Below are 27194 nucleotides of genomic sequence, written 5' to 3' on the forward strand. Positions count from 1 at the left end.
TGGTGATATTGGAGAAATAAGATTATAAGAGGAAAAACAAATATTGTTTTGAATATCTGTGGTTGGGAGCAGACAACCCCCTCCAAGGAGAACTGCTGACTTGGGGTATATAACACAGGAAATGTCACAGAAACAACGCGAGACTTCTTAACCACTGAAAACAAGACTTCATGGCAAGAAAGGAAGGAAGAAACCATTAAAGGAAGGGAAAATAACAAGCCTCCCAGCCCTCTCTAGGACTTCAAATCATAGAGAAGTACCAGCGGCCATTATGAGAAGGTCAAAATTTCAAAAATTAATTAAAAGAAAACAGTACATTGAAAAATAGTGGAGCTGGCGGATATTGTTATTAAAAGGTGAAATCTATTGGATTATATGTTTAGAATCAACTTTGGTGCAGTTTTGGAGAAAAAAGAAAAAAAAACTTTTTAAAAGGACAGAAAAGCCGTGGATGCCATTTTGAAGGATTTTTTTTTTTAAATTAATATCTGGACTTAGGAGCAACAGAAAACGGCGATTTTGGGCTTATATAAAAGGGCATGATCCAATCTTTAAGACTGAGTATTTGAAATTTGAATCTGAGAGGTCAACTTTAGAGCCTATCTAAATAATGGGCAAACAATGATGTCTGTGCAAAAACCAGCAACAAAGCAGATCCAAACAAGGGCTGGGTCACTTGAAGAAGAAAAAATGACCAAATGGCAAGATGCAATGGATGCTATGGAAGCAAGATTGGTAAAGATAATAAAGGAATCAAAAGCAGAAATAAAGAAAGAACTAAAAAAGAGACATTGAGTCCACTGCAGAAGAAATTTAAAAAGACATTGACGATCTCAGAAAAGACTCCCAAGCAGCATTAAAATTCAAGAGGTGGAAGAAAAGGTGAAAGACCAAGGTATAAGAATGGACACAGTGGATTCCACTATTCAAAAAATGCAGCAGAAAGCATTACTACTAGACTGTAAATTAATAGAAAACCAGATATGGTTAAGAGGAGTGCCTGAATCTACTGAGACTGACTTAAGGACATATATAATAAAAATTATTGCTGAATTTCTAGAAGAAGACCCAGATGAAACCAACCATTTCTATGACTACATTTATAGGGTAAATTCGCCAAGGAAAGTCATCAACGACAGGAGGCTCTATAAAAAGTTGACAGAAAAGTTGAGAGAAGAAATGAGATACAGATGGAAATTCCCAGAGGGTTTAAGTTTTAAATTAAACTTTTAAAAAGACTCCCAATGCTGCTTGTGAGTCTTTTCTGAGATCGTCAAGAACGGAGATTTACCATCACAAACACTCAGGAAATGACAAAGTTTTGGGGGGAGCATAAGGACTTTGGGGAAACAGATCAAGAATAAAAACCATTATGGATTACAAATTAATATCTTGGAATGTAAATAAACTTAATTCACCACAAAAAAGAAGGGCAACCTTTTACTGGATTGGGAAACAAAAATGTAACATAATTTGCCTGCAAAAAGTACGTACATATCAAACAAACAGATTATAAATTTTTATGGAACAAACAACTTGGCATGGAATTTTGCTCATTGGCCAAGGAGAAAAAAAGAGGTGTAGTTTTTACATCAAACAGGAATTAGACCCAAAATTAATTTTTAAAGATGATAATAGGAGATATATTGTGGTGGAAGTGACTTTGAACTACAAAAGAACTTTGTTATTGGAAATATATGCCCCAAATGGAGCAAAAGATTCTTTCTTTAAAGATATCTTGCAACAACTAGACCAAGTGGTGCATGAGCAAATTATGATAATGGGAGACTTTAATGGAACAGTTAAAAATATTTTGGACAGATTGGGGCAAAAAATAATGAAGGAAAATTACCAAAGTCATTCTTTGATTTGGTGAAACAAGAGAGTCTAGAAGATATTTGGAGGAAGTTCAACCCCAAAGAACGTGAGTATATCTATTTTTCGGCAAGGCATAATTCTTTCTCTAGAATTGACATGATATGGACTACAAAAGATCTTGGACTATTAACGAAAAAATATTAGAGATTCTTCCTAAAATAAGGACAGATCACAATCTAATAATGTGCTCTGCAAAGTCAGGGAAAAGGACTCCAAGGTGGTAGATAAATGAAGACTTGCTACAGAAACAGGAGATAGTGGTGTTTCTGGAAAAGGAAATTAAATGCTTCTTCCAAATAAATGAAAATGAGGACACTCAATTTCAAATTGTGTCTGATGCCTATAAAGCAGTAATGAGGGGCATTTTAATTACATTGAAAAATAAAGAGAAAAGAGCCAAAAATAAGCAAATGATGGATATTCAGAAAAAAAATTGGAAAAAAGGAGAAGGAGCTTAAAAAGCGACCTGGGAAAAAGAAAATTATAAGAGAGATAACAATATTAAAAGCCAACTGAGACATTTGTTGAATAAAGAAATGGAATGGAACTTAAAAAGACTTCAACAGAAATCTTTTGAAGGAGCAAATAAACCTGGAAAATACCTTGCTTGGCAAATGAAAAAAAGAAGGAAGAATAAAGTAATTAACAAAATTGTGTCGAGACGAAAAGATATTGTTGATCATGAAGGAATTAAAAGGGAATTTTATAAATACTATGCCAAGCTATTTAAAAGTCAAAGCATATATAGGAAAAAAATTGATGTGTATCTACAGAAAATCAAGGTAAATTCCTTAACAGAAAATATGGAGAAGGTGTTGAATAAACCCATTGAGAAAGGAGAAATTGAGGAGGCGATTAATTCAATGAAGATAGGAAAAGCACCTGGTCCAGATGGCTTTACGGAAAAATTTTATAAAGTCCTAGTGGAGACGTTATTACCAAAACTTCAGAAATTGATGAACATTATAAGAATAGATGGGGAAATTCCCAATACATGGAAAGAAGCAGTAGTTTCTTTGATTCCAAAAGAAGACAGAGACACTACAAATGTGAAAAATTATAGACCAATTTCATTATTTAACAATGACTACAAAATATATGCAAGAATTTTAGCAGAACGCCTTAAACAGCATTTGAAATTTTATTAAAGAAGAGCAAGTGGGATTTCTTCCCAAGAGACAAATTAGAGACAATATTAGAACAGTTATAGACATCATTGAAAAACACCCTGAGAAAGAAGTAGCATTATTTTTTGAGACACTGAGAAAGCATTTGATAATGTGCACTGGAATCTTATATTTGCAGTGATGGAGAAACTGAGATTGGGAGATGATTTTATAAGAATGGTGAAAGCGATATATTTTGAACAATCAGCAAGGCTCTGTATTGAAAAAATGATAATAAATAAAGGAACTAGACAAGGTTGCCCTTTATCTCCACTGATATTCATAATGACTTTAGAGGTTTTGTTAATTCAACTCCAAGACGATGAAGAGATAGAGGGATTGAAAGTGAAAGGTTTTTCTTATAAGTACAGAGCATGTGATGTTTATAAATGAAAATCCCACTCATGTAACACCACTGTTGCTTCGTAAGATACAAGAATATGGAGAATTGGCAGGTTTTTAGATAAATAAAGAAAAATCAAAAATTATATGTAAAAATGTCAAAGGATAAACAGGAAGAGCTGCAGGGGTTAACGGAGTGTGAGGTTGCCTCTAAAGTAAAATACTTAGGGGTGGAAATAACAATGAAAAATATTGATCTCTATAAAAATAATTATGAGAAACTTTGGCGTAAGATTGATGGAGGTATGATAAAATGGAATAAACTGAATCTGTCTATGTTGGGAAGAATTTCGGCAATTAAGACGAATGTCTTACCAAAAATTATGTTCCTGTTTCAAACAATTCTAATAGTGAAAGACAATAAACAATTTAATAAATGGCAAAGGAAACTTTCAGAATTCATATGGGCCGGGAAAAAACCAATAATTAAAATGAAAATTTTGACAGATGCGAAAGAAAGGGGTGGATTTCAATTACCTAATTTAAAACTGTATCATGATGCAGTATGCCTGGTGTGGATTAAGGAATGGATGACACTACAAAACAGAAAGCTATTAGCATTAGAAGGTCATGGAAATGTTTTTGGATGTCATGCCTATATGTATTATGAGAAAAATAAGATCGATGGCTTCTTCTCACATCACTATATCAGAAGTAATCTGTTAAATACCTGGCTGAAATATAAAAGATATGGGGATGAGAGGAAACTACTTTGGATTGTGCCAACAGAAGTAATAAAATTGTATTCAGATATTAAGGAAGAGAAGTGGCTTTCATATAAACAACGTCTAAAAATTCAAGGTGGAAAGGTGGAACTAAAATTGGCAGAAGAAATGCAATATAAATATAATTGGTTTCAGTTGAAACAAATAAAGAGTTTGGTGGGACAGGACGTTAAGACATATGGAATAAGACAAGACCAAACAGAACTGGAGAGAATGCTGTTTGGGGAAAATGAAAGCTGATATCAAACACATATAAGCTATTACTGAAATGGTCTACGGAGGATGAAGTAGTTAAATCACAAATGATAAAATGGTCACTGGTGGGAAGGGCGGGATATAAATCACAAATAAATAAATAAATAAATAAAGAGATACAGATGGAGTCATGGGAACACTTATGGAAGGACTCTATGAAAATATCTACATGCTATAACATTAAGGAAAATTGCTTTAAAATGTTATATAGGTGGTATATGACCCTAAGAAACCAGCAAAAATGAACAATCAGGTGTCGGATAGATGTTGGAAATGTAAAAAACAAGAAGGATCTTTCTACCATATGTGGTGGACTTGTAAAAAAGCGAAACAATTTTGGCAAATGATTCATCAAGAGATTTCGAAAATTTTGGGATACAATATTAAGAAGGCGCTAGATATTTTTTTATTGGGATTACAAATGGAAACATTTCAAAAACAAGATAGAACGGTAATTTGGTATATGCTTTCAGCTGCATGGACATTATATGCGCAAATGTGGAAGCAAGATAAACTACCAGAAAGGTGGCAATGGACTTTGAAAGTTATGCACTGGAGTGAAATGGACAAGCTTACAAGAATCTTAAAAGAACAAGATTTAGAGAAGTTTAAAAATGAGTGGGGGAAATTTCAAAAGTACATTGAAAAACAATGGAACGTTAAAGGACATTTGGTGATTTTTGACAACGGTTAGTCTCTAAAAACAACTTTATATGGATTACAGTATTTAAAAAATGAGATTAATGGATTATATCTTTTTAGTTTCTTTGTGAAGGACTACTATCAAGTTGGATTACAAATATGATTTGTTAGGTTTTTTTTAATGTTTTTTCTTTATAAAGAAAGCTTCTTTAATAGATATAATTTATTGCCTTCTAACAAATTAAATAAATTAGCAATAGGGAACAGTTTGTAAAGGGGGTAAAACTTGCACTGCCGGGGGTCACGAAAAGGGGGGAGGGGTGGAGAAAATATAATGTATGTGTATTAATCTTTAATAACCAATGACTATATGAAAGTTACAATATATTACATTATAATAAATTGTTTTAAAATGAAAAATAGCATAAAAATATGTGTGTAAATCAGTTTAAGTGTAAATTGGATACAGCTGTATGGAACTATGTATGCTGCTTGAGAATCAGTTGTGTTTGAGAACCATTCGTGCAAGCTGCAAAGTAACATTGTATTGTAATGTGTGAGCAATTGCCTTTAGCACGGGGTAAGCATTGATTGGTTCGTATCAGAGAAATATTTGTTATGCTTTGTTATGCTTTGTATGGTAAATGATTATTTTATTTATGTTAAGTTCCAAAGCTAAAAGAAAGCGGCCAGTGGAAGGTGAACGAAACATAGAACTGAACCTAGGACCTGTGTAGGCACCGCACCTGTCAGACTTTGGTCTGCTACCCATAGGAGGAATCATATACAAGTGTGGTACTGTCTACATCTTTCAAGCAAAGGAGAACTGAGACAGTGGACTGTAAAGTACTACCTTACAAGAGTAATATGAAATAACATTCTGATTTTGAAAGTACTACCTTACAAGAGTGGTGTGAAATAGCTTTTTGATTTTTCTATGGACATTTAATGAATTTTGGTTTGTTATGATAATAATATAATTGCATCATTATAACAGAAATTGCTTAAGCATTTATTTGCAACATAAAAAAGCAGTGGTTTATTTCTAGTGTTTGCTAATCAGTACACTGCAGTTTCCGGTTTGCCCATTGTAGTATCCACAGCAGGGCTGTTTTTACAACCAGCCTTTCAGAAGAATATTATATCTAAGGTGATGAAAATGTGCTGAAAATCTGAGCCCTGATTAAAGCTTATTAAGGGAGAGCTGAACTTTTCTTTAAGGTACTGAACATATGAAGCTGCCTTACCCTGAGTCCAACCATTGACCTAGCAAGGTCTGTACTGTGTCTTCAGACTGATGGCTGCTCTCCAGGGTCCCAGGGCACAGGTCTTCCATGGTTTCCCATTTTCTACTACCAAATCCTTTTAATTGGAGGTATTGAAGAGTGATCTGGCAATCTTCTGCATGTAGAAAAGATGCTTTCCCACTGAGCCACAGGTCCTCCTCAGTTGAATAACTGATTGAACAATTGATGTTCTGTTATTAGTCATTTGTTTGTGTGTATGCATCTTTCCTCTAAGTATCACGTCTGTTGTAGGAAAGGTGCATTTTTCCACCACTGAAATATTTTATTCTTATCAAAATTCAATTTAATCCTACAGCCAGCTAGTACATCTATGGAAATATGGGATGGGGGTTGCACAGGTGTCAGGGGAACTTGATAGTGTCTGTGTCATCACAGATGAGCAATGGAACTCTTCCAATTCTTAATGCTGTTTTGTGATCTTTACGTACAAATTAACTAAAGAGGTTAATTTGTACTTGTGAGGCTGTCTACTTCCTGAGTGAACAACTGATCTTCATGGAACCCTCTAAAAACAAAATAAAAGGGACAGAATGCAAGCAAGGCTACATCCCCTCTGCCATCAGACAATAATACCTTGTAATTTTGTGAAACACATGTACACACGTATTACATGGGGATGGAATATTGCTTGCATTGCCTCATTTGCTCTGTGTTTCTCACTATGTGGGCCCAACATAACTACAGAAGTCTAGATTAACATAATTGCCTGTGAGCTTTCATGGGGCTATAATTCCACAAAATAGGGCAGATACGAGAGGAAAATGAGCCTTATGCAACAGAAAGGTTTATGCTGGAAGAGGGATGCAGCAGCAACAGCAGAGTCAGCACCAATGGGCTGTAGGACAGGATAGTCAGACAAAGGCAGAAGATTAACAGCTGGCATCCTCCTATAAAGCACGAAGGCAGCAAAGAACGCCCGAGATGTATAATGTGTGTTGGTCTCCAGACATACTGCTTACAAGGGCTGTTGATTATCAGCCTGTTTGCTGAGCCACAACTCAACTGTAAACCATAGCTCAAGACTCTCTTGAAGGGGGTAAGAGTAAATTTTAAAAGCAAAAAAGTTAGGAAGGTTCCAGGAGCTGAAAACATGGAAATTTAGGGCTTTTCCCAAAAACCCCTGAATCCCCAGGCATAGATGTAGCTGGGCATTAGATGTGATCTAAAGAAAAACCATGCACTTGTGCAACATGCTGAGCCAAAGCTTACTGAAGACAATCAGCCTAATGTTGCTTTTAGAAATCTTGTCTAAGCCCATCGCAGGGCAGTAGCAAAGCTCCCCATGGAGTGTTCACACATGCTTTTAATGTTGTTGGATTTGGGAGATGTCTCGTTTCCCACATACCTCAGAATGCACAGCAAATCTTCCAGAAACTTAATCACATTTTCCAAATAACTTGACTGCAACTAGGAGGTGTAGTTTGAAACACAGGAACAGATCTTTAGTTCTTTCCAAGGTAGCTCAGTGTGTCTGGAATCCAATGCCTCTATGTGGTTGTCTGTATTCCTGTTTTGTAGGGCTGGCTCTGAGTAGGCTGTCACTCTGCAACCAGGGAATGAAACAACAGGTGCATGTATGCAGGATAGAAGTCTCTTCCTTCTTTAGCACCTGGAGACGAGAGCTCTTATATACTGGAAGTGAACATAGCATTAGAACATTTACATTGCTTCATTACTGTTTTGGATAGCTTAGTTGCCAAGACGCATGGTCTCCCTCCTAGCAGGTGAGTAATAGGCCTCCCTCCCTCTGTGCTAGGAGAAAAATGTGCTGTCCTCACCCACTTGTGGCAAACCAGTATTTCCAAGTCCTGCTAATGTCATATGTGGATCGATGTGTCAGCCTTTATGAAAGAACAACATAGTGAGTGATAAGTAACTCAGGTTCATAAAGAACAGATTGTGCCAGATAGACCCAGTGGCCTTCTTTGGACAAAATTGCAGATTCAGCTGACAAAGGGAATTTAATATAGCTAGATACAGAGAGGCTTAAGGCAGAGTCCCTCACAAAACATCCTCCTCTAATTGAAAAGCATCAGAGTTTTCTTTATCAAAGTGTTGCAGAGATAAATATTAATGCCACACATAAGCCAATGGTGTTAGAAAGCTCTAAGTGCACAACGTTCATCATTTTATAAGAACAGATGGTGTTGAAGGACCAGCAATGAGACTACAGCACTTCTCAGCAAACAGCTGGATGACAGGAAAGTGTCAAGACCCTGGCATTTCAAAGATCAGAGACAGTCCATTACAAGAACAGCTGTTTATTGATACACAACACGTCAGAGCAAGACAGTCCTTGCGAAAACTGGCTTTAGCAGGCTTTGACCTTCTCTTATAGCTCTGGTCCAAACCGTTACACATTCAAAGAAAAGCAGGAAGCAAGCAGTCCCTCCCCAAAAAACTTCCCAGGCCCCTTACAGGTGCGCTCATAATCAGGCATAATCAGGCAAGAGCAACCTTGATAACTCTTGAGACTAGGCAGAAAGGAATGTTTCAACTGAAGATGAAGAAGATATTGGATATATATCCCGCCCTCCACTCCAAAGAGTCTCAGAGCGGCTCACAATCTCCTTTACCTTCCTCCCCCACAACAGACACCCTGTGAGGTGAGTGGGGCTGGAGAGGGCTCTCACAGCAGCTGCCCTTTCAAGGACAACTTCTGCCAGAGCTATGGCTGACCCAAGGCCATGCTAGCAGGTGCAAGTGGAGGAGTGGGGAATCAAACCCGGTTCTCCCAGATAAGAGTCCGCACACTTAACCACTACACCAAGCTGGAAAGTGAAAGTGCCTCGAGATAATGGCAAGAACCTTCTTGACAGAAAGTAGCTATAGTCCCAGATCTTCCTCAGCAGTTGCTGCTTCTACACCATGGTAAAGCCACCTGGTCCAGCCCCTCCCTTTACAGTATTATCCCTGCGAACCCAAACATGTCCCTATATTTCACCATGTTGCTGGCTCCTTCTTCCTTGAGGTCTGGCTCATCTCTCTCCTCTGACCATGTGCTCCTTAACAAAGGACAGAGATTCTCTTACATAGCTCATAAGACCTCTCCCTGCTTGCTGCCTAAGGGGCTTCCCCCCAAAAAAGAACCCAGACCAATACAGTAACCATTCTAGAGTTATGTTTTTGAAAAGCTTCTGCTTGGCCCCAAATCACACAACTCTTGAAATTGTGAGAAATGACTGTTCTCTCTGAGAATATTGCTGTGTGACTAGAGAGCTAGCCGACAGCCCATCAATAAATCAATTACATACACTACCTCTGGAACCAAGCTCCAGTATGTCAGGAGCAGGAAGCACTGGGTCACTCTCAAGCCGGCTACTCTCTAAAATCTTCATTAATGGCTTTGGAGGTGAAAATGCATTGCAATATTGATCACGTTTGTGAATCAAACAAGGAGAGCTTGCAGAAACAGCAGATAAATAGAATCACTTAGTGATGAAGAGACCTCAGCTAGTTCAAATGGGATGAGATTTAATTTAGATACAGGAAATGTAAAGTACTTTATAATAGTGCCCAGCATGGGGATGCATAATGGAACAGCAATGCTCTCTCTTTAGACAACAACACAGAAAAGGATTGGCTGGGAAGGGAAAACAACATGGAGATAACTGCAAAGGACAGGACCTGACAGTATGATAGAGTTTCCAAGTGGGATGAACGCAAATGGAGTGTCTAAGGAAAGGGAGCTGAAAATGTACCATGTCTGATTACATCCTTGATATGGCACAGGAGGCCACACATCCTTCATATTCACCCTTCTGTTCTAGAAATATCTGGGTTTCTATAATGTTCACTGGAAAAAAATAAGATTAGGATGCAGCTCTGGGGCACATAGCATGCCACTTTGTTTATACAGATCCCATATACTTTTCTGAATTGTTTGTAGAATGTTTTTGGTATAAACTTTGAGTGGACACATATACCATCACCTGCCTTTCAGGACTATTGTGAACACAGCTTTTGCTGTATCTTGTAGCACAAATTAACAAAAGGAGTATGTGCTGGTAGCATTTGGGGGTCTGGAGCCACAAATTGCAGGCAACATAAAGTAATCCTGTTTGCTTCAATGTGTAGTCATTTATTGCCTAGCACAAGACACAAATATTTGCCAATAAGGGAAAGGTAGATTGAGAACCCTTAATAACCACAGGCACTGAGTGAGCCCACATGTCTTGGTTAGTGGTTGGGGTAATTGGCTCTACTGAGAAGATACTCTGGCTATCAATCTAGGCTGAGCTACATGGTCAAACTGTTCTTAATTGTCACAAACAGCAGGTGAGGTGGTAAATCTATATCTGGACTTCATTTCAGGCTGGAAGAGCTCACATGACTGAAAGCTTTTTCATACAAAAATAATCTCTGCACATAGAAAACTGGATGTTGGGACAAAAATTTTTTAATTATTTAATCAGATGTATTTAATTCTAGGTTAGTCTTCCCTCTGATGCACTAGTTTCCTGTGTGTATGCAGAGATGCACGGAATCATTTGACCACACCTGCCATTTGGGATGTTATAGCCCAGAGAGCGTACCTTACGTGTTCTTTGTACAAACCTCACCTAGTTCTAAGACCAAGAAAGAGATACAGGTTCTCAAAACAGAGATGATCTCCTGTGGTTTTTCTGTGGCTACCAATTCATTGCAGCTGCAATAGGGCTTCCACCTTTTCCATGGTCCAGCCTCCTGTGGCAACCATTTTTCACTCACAGGGCTTTTTAAAAATAGGTATTACTAGATTTATATAACATTTTAACATAATATCTAAACTTTCATTAAAAAAAACTCCTATAGTCCTTTTCATTTTGGAATTATAAGGGAAAATGTGCTGCTCTTTATAACTCTGGATAAAAAAGGACTATATACTTCTTTAAAAAGGAAATCTGGGAATTGCTTCAATAGATCATTAGAATGTTATAGCAATCCCCAATAAAAAACTGTCAAGTATGAAAAGGGAAATTGGAACTAGAGGGCTGGGGCAGGGAAAATGGCACCAACATGGGTGGGACTAGGAGAGTTCCACACAGCAACCACCCTGGCTGTGATCTTCCAAAATTTCAGAGTGAAACAGGTTTGGGAAAGAAAGCAGAAAAGCTGTGGGAAACCTAGGAGGTACACAAAAACACCACAATGCTGTGGGTAAGTTGTGGGGAGTGGGGGACTCACTTCCCAACAGAATCCTTGCTAGGGCAAACAACCAATGTGTACGGCTCCATAGTGCTGAGAGGAAAGAGTAAGGGGGAGTGTAGGGTAACTAGATTCAGTTTACCACATTGGCAAAGTCTGAACGCTCGGGATCTCTAAGTAGGCACAGGCTTTGTGGGGAAAAAGATTGTCCATAATTGTTGCTTAGGGGCATCCGGTTTCCTTGAGGGCTTTGTGAAAAAAAAATGGGTCATAAAATGAAAGACTCTTGACTAACAGATGCTGACGGAGGAAAAGTTGGTATTCTGCATGAAGCAGAGAAGCCCAAGGCAAGGGACTGAGATGGAGCATTTGAATTTGTGCCTTATTTTCCAGGCACTAATACTTTATATTAAAAGACCTCATACATAGGACCAATGGGAGTGCTCTCTAATACTAACAGTAATAGCCCTCCTGTATGGTTAGTGAATATAGCCATTGTTTATGTGGCTGACATCAAAACTCCTCCGAAGACAAAGCACATCAGTCAGTTGGCAACATTTTGTTAATGCAAGGGCCTGCCTGCAGGAACAGCTGAGCTTTCTTTAAAACCTTAAGTTCTTCCATCAGTCTGACAGTTCTTGTTGCTTCCTCCTCCTAAGCGCCATCAATAGCTCACAAAAATGCTCAGTTTTAGCTAGAAGAGGGTCATGTCAAAAGTATGATCACAAAGACAAGTTTGAGCACAATTTCAAGACAGAAAATGCTTCATGTGTATTGGTCACATGTGTATCCTATTGTTGCTCCAGAGAGCTGCAGGTAGTATAATGCTTCAGTGCTACCTGTGTAAAGGGTCCCTGCTCCTAGAAAACCAACATGTCAAAGAGAAAGAGTTAACTTTGCTGCTTTTCTTTATGCTAATCTGTATATGCAGATTCTTGTTTTCTTTTGGTTTCAAGGTGGGGAAGACATTTCAGCATGTGATTCCCTCTCCCAGTATGAAGCCTGAAATGGTAGCCCAGGAAAAAAAAACCTTTCTCATGACTGGGTATACTGTGATTGTGTAAACTGGCCATAATCATAAGACTACACTAGGTCTAAGTAAATTTCATGCCGCTGTAGATCTAATGGATGGCCTCTCAGAACAGGTTTCTTGGAATACATCTCTCCTGCTTTTTAGGATATGTGTAACACATCCCTTGGGATGATATTTGGTGTATAAAGGGATGTTTTGCTTGGCTGATAGGGCAGGCTCATCCATTAGGTAAGGTAAGGCAGTTACCTTAGAGAAGGTGGGAGGTATTACATTAAATGGTGAGGGGGTCATGGCTCAGTGGTAGAGTATATTATCGGTATGCAGAAGGTCCCAAGTTTAATCTCTGGCATCGTCGGTTAAAACAATCAGGTAGATGGCGATGTGAAAGACCTCAACTTGAGACCCTGGAGAGCTGCTGCCAGTCTGAATAAAAAATGCTGGCCTTGATAGACCAAATTACGTATAAGGCAGCTTCAGTGTTCAAGCTTAATGTGTGTTCACAAGTGTCATGTAGCTCTTCCCAAATTCTTGTGAGGATCCCTTCCTCTCACAAGAGTACACCCATTGCCAGGGAAGGGGTAGCTGTCTCGGGCAGCAAAATGCCTTGAGCTGCCACAGCTGGCTAACACATTCTGCTGGGTAGGTATTTTATAATGTGGTTATTTAAATAGCTTGTTATTACAGTTTGTTGTTAGCTGCCATGAACAGATGGAGAGGTGAAGTACAAATGTTTGGAATGAGTAGCCAAGCAAAGTGATGACTGGAAAGCATCTGAGCATGGGTATATCAATAGGATACCATTGGTGAAATGAAGCAGTGTTAATAAAATCAAGCCCCAAGCCTCCATTGATTTTAGTGGATCTGAATCACTCCATAAATATGCTTTTGGGGAGTGTAGGAAGGGAGTTCTTTTCATTTTAAATACCCCTTTAATAACCCAGCATGGGAGGAGTTGGTGTATAAGGAATGCTTGCTTTATTTTTTTTTTTCTGAAAAGACAGGGTTGGAATATTGGGGATTTCCTCTCCCCACCACCCCATCAAAAAGAAAATTCAGTTCTATGGCACACTGGCAGAATGGCAGTAGCAGGTTGTAGGGGGAGACTGTTTAAATTGGAGAGATCATTATCTCAGCTATGCAGGAATCTTTCATTGCACAGAATGTGCTCCTTGCTGCTCGAAAGTGCCCTGCTCTTGAAAAGCCTTTTTGTCTGCAAGAGGAGTGATTAGAAAAGCCAGCGAGTGAGAGCTGCTGGTACTAATGGCCTTCGTGTGAATAGGAAACGGTGACAATGTTAAGGGAATGTGCTTCCCTTACAGCAAATCAAGGAGCTATTAAAATTCCTGAGTAGCGAAACTGTGTGACTGAATGATTCACTGAATCTATGCAGTGAGGACTTGCCATTCTATGCTGTTTATATGGTTTTAGCTCATTTGGGAAATAAGCAGCTCCTAACCAGTCCCAAATTGGTCTTCCCATTGGACTCTGTGGATATATCATATTTTTATCCTCCCTTACCATTGCACAATGTCACAAGATGACACTAGCGCATCCCTGGCTTCATTCAGATGGCATGGCTTTTAAAGAACTACAGCACTGTCTCTTGGCTGCTTCCCAAGAAGGAGATGAATAGAATCCAATTCATGGCACTTTGTAGCACTGAGTTACCACAGTGCAGCTGACATCCACACACGCTTAGGCAAGCAACGAGGGGTGTTGAGGAAAGCTGCCAAAGTCCCCTGTGCCAGGACTTTTTTCATAAAGGGCTTGCACTTTACCCACCAAGGTTAAGGTTACACAAAGTGGTTCTGGGTCATCAAAATATATGCATATTTTGCTACCCTGGTCTGGATAGCTGAGGCTAGGCTGATCTTAGCAGCTAGGAAGGTTTGGTCCCCTAGTTAATACTTGGATGGAAAACTTCCAATGAAGTCCAGGGGTGCTTTGTAGAGGCAGCAATGGCATGCCACGTCTGTTAGTTTGTTGCCTTGAAAACTCTGAGCTCCTTGGGGAAAGTATGGGATCATGAAAACACATAAAATACAGTAATACCAATTTAACATAGCAGCTAAGGTGATCATTTTTCCAATATTTTTTTTTTTAAACCATTGTGAACCTACAATTTAAAGATGGAGACTAGTGCAGGGGTGAACTATTTAACTGTTTTATCTCAGACAACTTTCCAACCACCCATGAGCTGCCTTTATCTGCACTGGCAAAGCAGCCATGCCATTAAAAGTTTCAAGTGCTCATTTCTGTGCATTAAGTTTTTATTGGAGAGACAGGATTTTTCCCTCCAGGTTGTTGGCAACTCTAATTCACTGCAGGAATTAGTCTTGACTCCGATTTATTTAGACTTTCCAAAATAACTTGTTTTTCTGTCATGAGAGATTCTGGAGTGTAAGCCTTCCAGAGCATTGTACCTTTAGGGGAGGGACAGTGACTCAGTGGTAGAGCATCTGCTTGGTAAGCAGAAGGTCCCAGGTTCAATCCCCAGCATCTCCAACTAAAAAGGGTCCAGGCAAATAGGCATGAAAAACCTCAGCTTGAGACCCTGGAGAGCTGCTGCCAGTCTGAGTAGACAATACTGACTTTGATGGACCGAGGGTCTGATTCAGTATAAGGCAGCTTCATATGTTCATATATGTTCCTTTTGCTCCAGTGCTGGATTTTGGGGGCAAGGTGAGCAAAGAAACTTGACAGTCATTAATGGCTCAGTAAAAGGCACCCTGCACATGCTCAGAGGGACACATTAATTTATACAGGCAAGTTGCAGCAAGAAGGCTTGCAATTAATGCTTAAAAGCAGATACTGTAACTGAGAGAAAAAAAGGCATTTATTTTTTGCTCATGCCCCCATATTCCTGAGGCAAATTCTCCACTGAAAATACAGGAGGCAATTCCAAAGCAGTATGAATCTCATTCCAGTTTTCTGTCTACTGTTCTCACTTGTCACTATGGAAAGCAAACAAGAAAAGAGCAGAGTGCCCCAAGGAGAAAAGGCAATGAAACAGAGCAGATGCAAATTTAATTTCGGCAGTGAAAGGTTCAGCTCCAGCGGACTTGCAGCTTTCCCGCCCTCATTCCTTCACAAGCAAAATGGACAAAGCCTGTATGCATATTTTCCATTGTACCTCCACAGGAGCATTGTAAAAAAATGTGATCTGGGAATTTGGAGATAGGACAAGGCGCATTTTAAAGGGGTTATTGTCTACCTAGCTGGTGCTGGTCTGGATAACAAAATAGTGCCATAGTTACAAAGAATCAGGAAGCTCTCTCCAGGCTACATAGAGGGTACCATGATTATCAGAAAGTGGAAACACCATGTCTGGAATGGCAGAAACACTGTTCTGTTCCTGTGACATCTCTGTTAGATATAGATCTGATCCCCTTTGCTGCCTCTCCAATTGCTAGGGACAAATGAAACCAAAGAATGAAGGGGACAGAATAATGGCCAGATCTGAATGTTTCGGAAAGTTACCACACACTAGAAATTACTGCAGTTAAGCTTTGTTATATAGGCTAGATCTTGATTTATCATCTCCATGCACATCCCTAACAATACTTTGTGTTTGTGGAATACTTGCAACAAGTATATTACCTCACTTGATGTTATGAACTCCTTAAATATCATTATTTATCATGGCACTACAGCCCTAATTTCATGCTGGATGTCTGCAGAAAATAACATCTTCAAGTGAACCAGAAAACCAGAACGCAGGTCCAGGATGGAGAGGCTTCCTGGTGAGAGACGGTCACTCTGTCCTCTTAACTGGTATTAAAGAGAACACAATTTGGGACACTCCATCACTTTGTGCAGGGCCCACTCCATGTGCGCTTGGTCTTCCATCCTTGTGTTATCCCAGCATTTTCTCACATTGCACATGTGTTGTTTCCCTATGCCCAGGGCATTCTGTCCAATTTTAAACAACCCCCAAGGAGTCTCTGGGCATCACCATGCAGCACAGTTGCCTGCCTTGCTATTGTAGAAAACACGCACTGAGGGGGGGGGGGGAGGCACAACAATATTTTTTTGGCTTTAAACAGCTGCTGCTGGCTTAGCAGCAGAATTAGTTGGCTCACTTGCCAATTTTGTTAAATACAACTGGAAGGGCATCAGGAATAATTGGTTGCAGTTATGATAGGGTGGTTATTGCTGATCAAAAAAGAGGTTTTGCTCAAAAGTGTTTAAGGAAGCAGAGAAAAAGTCCACTGATATTTATGCAGTCAGGCATATTACCACTTGTCAAGAGAGTCATTACCTGTCCACAAGGTTCCAACGGTTTTGAAGCTCAATCTCATATTGTCACCTGGCAAGAACCAGTTCATAAAAAATACTTAATACCAGCCATCTGTTGGTTAGCAGAAAGATCTTCAAATCCTACTATATGAGGACATGATGGGGGCCAACACAACAGAAGACTCAATGATCATTAAAGGTTATAATGGGTGACTTGAACCACAGGGGTGGCATGAGGGCTTAATTCAGCTGTTTTATCCTGTTTGGTGTATAATCTTATTTGTGATTTCCAGTGGAACTTGACTGCTGACATTTTTAGCTACATAAAATGTAGCATGAAAATGTGGATGGTGTTTTTAGTCTGGGAAAACTTTGGTTCAAATTCTACTTTCTCACTGAGGGCAATTTCTATTGTTCAGTTTCAGAATATGTGCAATGAAAATAATTTTGACCTAGCTCATAGGGGTATCACAGATTAGTATTGCAAAGCTTTCATGTGCCATGTTATTCACTTTCTTGTGTTCAGAGATGCCTATTCACCCAAATTCAGAGGCTGTAATGTGGGTCCACAGCAAACCTCCGTGTGTGTGTAAAGTAACATAAAGTACCATAAGATGACTCAGGAAAACCTCATAGGGTTTTCAAGGCAAAAGACATTCAGAGGTGTTTTTCCATTGCCTACGTCTGCACAATGACCCTGGAATTCCTCCATACAAATGTTCACAAGTTCACAAACCCATTCTCTGCTAAACTGAAAGAAGCTGTGGCTCAGATTGTGCTGAGCAAAGGTGCCACCATGTGGTCCAACACACTGACAACAACTAGATTCAACTAGATAAGGACTTGGTGTCGATAAATGATTTATCAAAGGTTGACCATTTAAAATTTATACATTTAGGTTGACCATTTAAAACTTATAAGCCATGATAAATACACACAGGCACCATTTTGGAGGTATGAGCAGGTCAGGACAAGGCCAACTAGTTTAATTTCCACTGCAGAATGTAGGTTATTCGTTGTGTGTCATCTTCTTGACAATGATGGACCATATACCATGAGACTGATATCAAGTTCACTGTAATGACTGAAGCAAAGCTCTTTGCTAATGCCCTGCTGCTTGGCATTGCATTTTTAAATATACAAGTGAGTAGACTGCAAGGACTTGTGAGGGGCATCGTATTTCCCCTCCCCCACTATTTCCTCTTTTTCTTTTCTGAAGGCCCCCATAGTCTCTCCTGTTTTCCTGCTTCCTTCTCTCCTTCCACCCACCAGCTAACCTCCCTTAGCCCACTCCTGTCTTCAGTTTTTCCTCCCCTGGCAGTTCTCTCCAGAAAAAACTCTGGCTAATTCACATGTTGCCACTTACTAGGTCAGGCCCAGTTAAGCAGTGCTAGCTGAGCTAGGTTCATTTTAGGTTTCCCAATCCCTAGGTCCCAGTGGGGGGATCCCCCGGTTTTACAGGCTTCCCCACACCCCCAGTCACCTGGTCGGTGGGGGAAAGCCCCACCTCCACTGCCACCAGTACCTCTAGATCTCTCGCAGGTTTAGAAACAAGTTCGGCTTTAAAATGTGTGTGTGTGCGCGCGCCTTTAAAGTTGAGCAGGAAGCAGGAAGTACCTCATGGGGAAGGGTCAGCAGCAGCCTCTGGGAACACAGTCACTCCTTTTGTTTTGCTTTCACTTCAGAACAAGTAAGAGTGTGTGTGTGTGTGAGAGAGAGAGAGAGAGAGAGAGCAGTGTAGCCCCTGTAATTTTCAGATGTCGTTGTGGAGGAACCAGACCCAGTGAGTGTGCTTTTTGGAAGTCTTTGTAGGGGAGGCAGTAATAGTGTGTGTCTGTCTCTGTGCTTGTTTTGCATTGTCTTCAGAGTCTTTGAATAGGAGTCTGTTTATGGGATGGAGGAAAACTCCATCTCTTATTTGCCTGTGTTAGCCTGAAGAACAGCAGTTCCTGTGAATAAAGCCCCAGGGAGATCACAAAAATGTGAGCTTGCAAACTGAGCATTTTGGCTACTTTTTGTGTTTTTACACTTTCATTTACTAGAATTGCAGCTATTGGGGGATGAGGAAATAATGACTAGTCAGGTGAACTGCACTACTGTATTTTTATGCATTTATTTTGGAAATGGGAAAGTCTGGCTCCGCCCCAAAGTCTCCTGGCTCCACCCCCAAAGTCCCCAGATATTTTTTGAATTAGACTTGGCAACCCAAGTTCATTTGTATAGTTCTGGCTAGGCCTGGCTCAGTTTCAAGATGGAAAACCTGCAAGGACTCATGGGAAGACAACATTTTCTCCTGCATCCCACCTCCCCGTAGTCTTTTCTTCCTTCTGGCAGTTCTCATATCTTTAGCTTTCTCTGCCTCTGTAATGATCATAGGCCTAGTGAAGCCTACAAGCTCTAGGGTAGCCTGTGTTGGAGTTACTACCTAGAAAGGGAAGTTGTTCTCTCTGGAGCTAGAGGCAGGTTGCAGCCAGAAAGGGATTCCTCATCCAGGGAGGGTGAATTGGTTTGTTAGAAGAAGGGCATGTCTAGTTAATTGCATATGGGCTGTATTTCTTTATATCAACCTTTACTGTGTTTCTATATTCAATGTGCAGTAAAGGTTTTACTCCCCACTAGTTGTTCTAGAGCACTTACAATAAATTTCTTCTTGTTAAACTGCCTGGGTTTTCAAGCCTCTTTGGTCACGGTTAAAAGGTTCTTGCTAATAAGGAAGATACAGGGGTTGGGTGGGTGCTCTGGGCCCTCCCATACAGAACTTTATTGGAGTGGTGGCAGCAGTATAAGGCATTCCTGGTCCCCTGCTGTGTAACAGCTTCCTTCTCTCCTTTCCATCCACCCACCAATATTAAGGACATAAGAGAAGCCATGTTGGATCAGGCCAATAGCCCATCCAGTCCAACACTCTGTGTCACATAGTGGCTCCTTGAAAATAAAGGGTTGCTCCTTTGAGCCAGCTTGTATCTGAGGAATGAACTGGTGCTCAGTGAATACTCTAACCTGGGAACCCACATCCGAAGGGGGATATTATACTGGAGAGTGCCATTGCCAATCTGAGTAGACTTGGGGGTGGAGGGGAGAGAAGCTTGCAATACCTAACCATTTCATGTTTTCCCAGGCTCAGATCTTTTTATATTTTTTGTCTATATTTTTAATTGCTGCTGTAATTTTTGTACTTTTTCTTCATGTTTTATTTTTTAAATTGCATTGCCAAATCCCAGTATTCCCCATCTTTCCATTTTAAACAAAATATCAGAAGAGTTTTAAGCATGTTTTAAGTTTAAAATAATATCTTTAATTATGTTTATCTGTATCCTTTATAAAGTTTATATCTTCACTACCTGGCAATGCATTTTATGACAAGCATGGCTCGGCCCCACAAAGTCCCATTTGTGTCAAATCTGGCCCTCGTAACAAATAAGTTCAACACCCCTTCTTTAATCATTCTAATTGCCCTTTTCTGCACTTTTTCCAATGCTATAGTATCTTTTTTGAGGTGTAGTGACCAGAATTGTACACAGTACTCCTAATGAGGCCGCACCATAGATTTATACATGGGCATTATGATATTGGCAGATTTATTTTCAGTTCCCTGCCAAATTCAATTCCTAGCACAGTGTTGGCTTTTTTTATTGCAGTCACACACAGTCTTGACATTTTCAGTGAGTAATCTACCATGACCCCTAGTAGAGGTGTGCATTCGGTTTGGCCGAACCGAATCAACCACCGAATCACCCGATTCGGCTGTATACGGAATCGCATACAGCCAAATCCAATTGGGGTCCATTATGCGGGAGCCGAGTATGGCTCCCCGTATACTTCCGTATAGATATTCAGAAGTATACGGAAATCCATGGAAAAGGCAGGAAAGGGGCTTCTGCAGTCTCAGGGGAGCTGCTTGCCTCCTTTCCTGCCTTTGGTAGCCTTTTCCCGCCTCTCCCATAGCCTCCCTGGGATCGGGGGGGGGGGGGAAGAGGAGCCCCAGTAGCCAATCCAATGCATGCTTTGCAGGGCTGTTGTGTGGCTGATCCCCCAGCCATCAGCAACATTGTTGTTCTTTTGATCTTTTGCTTACTTGGGTATCCAAGTAAGCACTGTTGTCTGGCCAATCACAAAGCGGTGCTATTTTTTGAAACTGCTCTCTGTAGGGCCTGAGAACCTTCTTAAGGAGTCTGCCTGGCTGGACTCCTCCATTGCTGCTGTGTTGGTGTGAGAGATTGTGCTGTGCTGGCCCTTGGCCTCAGCTGCTGCTCTTTCAGCCTTACCAGACTTGCCTGGAGTAGAGAAGGCGTCTAAGGTAAGACAGTCTTGGGGTTCTTGATTTTAATTAAGTTGGTAAAAAGACTTTTTAAGACCCAGAGTCCCTTTACTTATCCAGATTTGGGTGGTGGGTAGCTTATTTGGGGTTAGGGTTAGAGGGTTCTGCTAGGAGAGGGGGCCTGGGGAGGGGGGTGTTTTTGCCAATTTGCCCATATCTTACTTTAGTGAGAGGACTTTTAAAAGTGCAGTGTCCTTTTTCTTTTCCTGATTTGGGTGGCTTGGATTTCTTGGGGTTAGGGTGAAGGGGGTTTTTTTGGGGGGGGGAGGGGTTGGTAAAGTTCCTGTATTGTTAAAAGTTAAGTTTTTTACTGTTTTAAAAGGATTCTGTGTTTGATTTGTTGCTGTGTTGTGCTGCTGTTGTTCCTTTTCTCTTCTGGTTCTGGTTCTTGGGGGGGGGGGTGCTGTTTGGCCTAATTTTCATTGTTTAAAAGGCCACTTTTTTAACAGTTGAGTTTGTGTTGGCTTTCTGTTTGGATCTATTCTCTATTGCTGCAGGTTTTGCATCCTCCTGTCCTGTTGTCCCCCTTTTCCTGGTTCTGGTTTTAGGGGGCGGGGTGTTGACTGATTTGGCCTGAGGATCCTCCACAATGGGGATCCAAAAATTACATAATTATCTTCTCAATTTTATTCTTGAAACTCTGAGGAAGGTTAGGCTGAGTGTTTGACTAGGCCAAAGTCACCCAAAATGTTTGTGTCAGAGTGGATCTCCCACATCCTAGCCTGAAACCAACTGCTGCAGCACACTGGCTATTGTGAAGTGGTTGCTGTTGAACAATAGCAAGTCCCTGCTCCTGGGTGAGTCATGCATGTTGCATTGTAAGCAAGTTGCCCTTTGGCTGCTTTTCTGCCTGGCCTTGACAAGGCCTCCCTCAAAAGCTAAACTGGCCCTCTGGCTGCTTCCTTTGCCTTTTACTGACAGAAACCAAGCCTTGAAAGGTGTTCCATTTATTATTCTGAGGTTTTTAACTCCTGCAACTTTTAAAAAGATTTTGGAGTTTTCTGTAAACCTGAGGCTTTTTTGGCCATGGCTCCAGTCTTTGGATTTAAATATCAAGAGGAACTGCATATATTGATTTGTGTAACTTCAGGTACCACCTTTCAGTCAGACTCTAGTCTAGTGCATAATTTACTACAAAGGAGCTTTACATATACATTCTGGTACACCTTACTGCTTTGGTGTGTGATGTGTTTCTCATTTACAGTCCATAGTTCACATACCTTTTCAGTTTTAGAAGTATAATTGTTCTTTGTACTGAATAAATTTATTGCTGTTTTTTATTCCTTGCTGCTTGGAATGTGATTGCATGAGTCTGCCAAGCTCTGATTTGAGTGGTGGGTATGAAATCATGAGTAAGCAGCTGCATAACTCTCCCCCGCCCCAGCTTCTATGACCAAAGTATTCTTTGAAGGTAACATGAGAACATTATATGTTTTATCTGGCATTGTTTCTATGTAAACTCATTGTGAATGGAAGTTGAATGTCAGATCAACTTGGTCCTCTCAACATCTGTTGACTTTTCCTTGAATCGTATAGTAGAATGCTGCCCACTTATAGGAGCCCTCAAACAAAAATATCCTTTATGCTGCTGCTTGCTTCAATTGCCAACGTAACCTGTATCTCCATTGCTGTCAGATGGCCATCAATCTCTGCTTTAAAACTACAAGTTTTTCAACTACAGAAAATTGGCAGAAGATGCAACAAAGTTTAAAAAATGGCCAGCCTCTCATGAATTGACCTGGTAAGTTTTCAGACATTTTTCAGTCAATGGAACTTGAAGTACCTTAGCACAACAGACCAGAACCGGATCTACATGTTTTTTGTGAGGGCAAAATTAAAAAAATAGTGCCCCCTTATGGGCCCATAGAATAGAATGGACTCCATAGTCAATTTGGCACACACACACACCCTCTGGTGATGCCCGGGGCAAGCAACCCCCTCTGCCCCCCCCCTCCCCGATCTGGCCCTGCAACAGACCGCACTGTACCCATACTATCATACAATCCTCACCCCACAGCCCCGACTCCAACTCACTCTTCTGTTCCTACTGGTCTCTCCCTCTTTCTGACTTGCTCTCCTTTTAAGGAGTAGGGCAAGAGAGGGACAGTTTATTATATCATTAATAAAGGGGTTTTTAAATGGTGAAGGCTTTGTTTCTTCTCTGCTTGATTGCCCCAACAGTATTTTTAATTTAAGTATTTTAAAGCAGAGATTGATGGCCATCTGACAGCAATGAAGATCCTGTGAATTTAGGGGGAGATATTGTGAGTTGGACTAGATGACTCTGGAGGCCCTTTCCAACTCTATAATTCTATTATAGTTCCACTCTCAAACAGACAAGTAATTTAGGGTTGGAGGCAAGGGTCAGCTATTGAGCTAAATTTCAGAAATGCAAGAACTTCTGAAGCCCAGCTTCCTGTATCAGTTGTTTCTAACTTTTCCAAAGGCCCGGTGCTACTTTTTACTCACAGATAGCATGAGACAGGAAGTAGCATGATGGTTTTTTGTTACTAGCTGCATTACAGGAAGAGGAAGTGCCCAGCCTATGCTAAAAAAGAATCCTAAGAGACCTAATCTCACCACCTTGATGAAGCAGCAGATTTGATGCCTTGTTAGCTTTGTTTGCATGCCCATCAGCAATCCCCTCCCCCCCAAAACACAAAACTCTCCAGAACACACCCACCCACACCCAAATGTGAAAAAAAGTAAAAACAAAAAACCCAGCCACCTAAGAAAACATACACACAAAATCCACAACTGAGTAATCTATAAAGGTTCATAAATCACTCTACACATGAACACCCCCAGGATTCCCAATCCAGAGGTTGAAGGTTGCTGGTCTAAATAGTAATATGACTGAAATGGCTGACACCATGACCCACTCTCAGTACAGTAAGAGAAAGCATTTGCCTGTGAAGACAGAAATAAGTCTGGCTGTATGAATCTTAGAAAGAAGAGAGTGACTGTGCCCCTCCCCCCCCCCACTCTGTTGACAAAGATGGGGTTAACTTCTCTATGACCTGTGTTACTTTCTCAGAATTACATAGAACAAAATACAGACACATTAGCTTTATTGGCCAGCAACACACACTGAGATTAAAGCACTGTTATATGAGGAAAACTGAAGAGCAGGCGCAGATTGCTGACTAGCATACCTGGGTCTCTCTTACCATGCCACAATACAGCTACCAGAATGAGAAAACTTTATGTACACTTCGGTAGACTGAAATAGCATTTCAAGCAACAGTAGTTTATGTTTTGGTTAATAGCTTTTTTAGGAAACAAAGTTGTGTATGACTCAAGAGCTGAGTTAGTAACTTGTCCTGCAGAAGCTTAGATGTTTTTCCACCTGAGTACTTAGAACACTGCAAAATCTTCCTCCTGCATGAACACTTTTTCATGCTGATGGTATAGATGCCCTCCCTTTCTACCTTTCCAGCTGCTGTTTGAACATAGTGGCACCTTGTAACCTTGTGGCTGAAGCCAAGGAGACACTCCTACCATACCCCAGGAAGGGGCAACTTGCTAGACAAAAATTCTAAGAAAGCAAGGTGTTGTTAAGTGCTTGTCTGCCAGAATCTACACAGGGCTAAAGATGGCAGTAACCCAATTAAGGTTTTTAAGGAAACAAGGGCACATGTTCTTCAGTCTCCACTTCAGCTGTGGAAAGTCAATATAAACCACTTCAAAAGTTATTTGGTAATTTGTGCAGGGCACACAACCACATTTGGAATTGTGGTGGGAACTGTACAGGGCCAGACTTCAGAAAGCACCACAATCTCTTAGGGCACCAGAGCTGTAAACAGAAGACAGCAAAAATTTTACAAAATCTAGCCAGATACACTGCAAAAGCTTTATCAGGCACTATCTGCCAATACAAAAACCAGATAAATCAGATGTACAAAGCCAATTTATACAGAATCAAACCATTGGTCCATCTAGCTCCATGCTGTCTAGAAGCAGCTCTTCAATGTCTCAACTTTCCTATCACTTGACTCTTTTAACTGGTGACTGAACTTTGAACCTAAGGCATGTTGAAGTATGTGATCTAATACTGAGATGTGGCCCTTACCCATGCACCGGATATTCTGCCATGACTACAGGGCAGATGCTACAGTTGAGAGTTTAGATATATGAAAGGGATAAAGTGTTACTTGAAGATCACTATGATTGAAATTCGACACAGGAGGCAATAGTGCAAGAGACAAGTCTGTGAAATGAGCAGGGCTAGCTAAGGATACCTTAAAAAGGGAAGCGCCCCACAGCAATCTTTAAATGAACTCTTCTGTTACTAGGCAAATTAGCAAATCCAAAGCTGGAAGCTACAGCTAGGACAACCACCTGTCTTCATTAGGATGGAGTAATTGCAGATACAAAGAGATACTGAGCTCTTCAGTTTAAGAACTTTCTTTTCCATTGCTCATACTTTGGAAATTAATGGGAGTATGCAAGCAATGGGTTCCATATCTCCTTCAGCCAGACAGTGCCCAATGGTTAATGGGACTATGAGGACTGATACAAAGCTATTAATGCATTTCCTCTCCCATTAAATTAAGTGTCATTCTGAGACAGGCTAATTCATATGGAGGAGGCCTGGTCCATTCCAGAAATGGAGTTACCTTGACAACATTCTAGATATCGGAACCCAATTTAACTGAAAGCCCTAAAGTAAAAACAGAAACAAAAAAAGACCATGGATTCAAATTAGGGAACAGAATGTCCTCTGATGCTTCATTAGAAAGGTACAAGACTTCTCTCATCATCAGAAGAGCCTGATGCTTAGAGATAGAGGCCATGTGGAAGAAGCTGCAGATTGATATGGGTAGCCTAGTCCATCCATAAGGCAAACCAGAGGAAAGCATACCCAGCAGGGGCAGCCATTGGCAGAGACAATGACCCTTCCTGGATGAGATACAGCTGCCATCAGAACCTCTGCATGTCCAGAGAGCCCTTTCTTCTGGGGTACAGCAGGAGAGAATTTGGCTCCTAACCTGCACACACATCATGCATTCTTGTGGCCAGTTGTCATCCCTCCAGAGACAACTTCCCTGGTGATTAAAAGAGCTGAGAGGGAAATACGGGAGGCACTGGGCCCTCAACAGCTTTGAGGATCTCTCTTTCAGATGGCATAGCAGCCCTGGTTTTTAACAGGTTGGGGGTTTTTTTGCAGGAAAAAATCTGCAACTACAGTGCTTTGGAACCACAAAAAGAGACTGAGTGATCCCTGGGTTTCCCCTGCTGCATCACAGAGAACTGGCAGAGGCACCAAGAATAATTTCATTAAGCAGCAAAAATCCTTGCAGAGTGTTCGTGCTGCTAGGCAGAGGATAGGTGGTGAGCTGGAGGATGGTGGGAGTTGAGCAGGTGGGTGGTTTCTGCTTCTAGTAAGGTTCTGATTTCAAACTCCTGTACAAGCAGCAAGTGAAGATCATCCCAAATATCTAGAAAGCAAAAAGGAATACAGGTAAGGCATTAAACAGATATGGATGGATTAGGTTTTATGCCAAGCCAGAACTCTCCGTCTGAATCATGCATTGCCAACCCTTTGCTTTTCATCTCTGCCAGAAAGGACAAATCTCTGCCTGAAAGGACAAATTCCCTAGAGGCCTATGGCTGCAATGGAAGGAAAGGAGAACCTGAGCAGATGAGGGAACAGAGCCTATAATGAGGGAACAGAGATAGAAGAAGCAAGGACTGTTTCCCACAACACTTATCAGGCTTTTTCTAAACTGCATCTTGAAATGCTCAGGTGAAAGCTGGGCAGAATAAAATATTTTAAATTAATCAAATAAATTAATAAAAGGGAAACATAATAGCTCCAACTTCACTGCACACTCTTAGTCCTGAGTTAACTGTATTTTGCTGTTCTCAAAGGCAAGGAAGGCATGGCAATGGAAGGCCTGCACATCTCCTGGGGCTGTTTCTGTGACATTATTATGGCCCCTTTTATTCAAAAAGGAACGAGTGATTACAAATGGGTGGGGAAGGGAGACAAAGGCATTGAGTGCCTTCCGTGATGTTACTAGACACTGTAGTTCGATCTACTATTGCTCAGAATTTAGTAAAACAACATTTAATCTCCTAACTGTTTTTGCAGTGTTC

At 40.6% G+C, this 27194-nt stretch overlaps 1 protein-coding gene across 2 annotated transcripts in view; it reads right to left on the bottom strand.

The window, feature by feature from the left end:
- Positions 1-24146: 24146 nt before the first annotated feature.
- CD151 (CD151 molecule (Raph blood group)) overlaps positions 24147-27194 on the bottom strand; it is a 68289-nt gene continuing 65241 nt past the window's right edge. For both annotated transcript variants that reach the window (XM_060263206.1, XM_060263207.1), the window contains one exon: positions 24147-26533. In XM_060263206.1, the coding sequence (XP_060119189.1) occupies positions 26474-26533 (60 nt within the window). In that variant the 3' untranslated portion in view covers positions 24147-26473. The remainder of the gene's footprint in view (positions 26534-27194) is intronic.

Source organism: Heteronotia binoei, chromosome 21 (assembly GCF_032191835.1).
Source record: "Heteronotia binoei isolate CCM8104 ecotype False Entrance Well chromosome 21, APGP_CSIRO_Hbin_v1, whole genome shotgun sequence".
In the NCBI taxonomy this organism is placed as follows: Eukaryota; Metazoa; Chordata; class Lepidosauria; order Squamata; family Gekkonidae; genus Heteronotia; species Heteronotia binoei.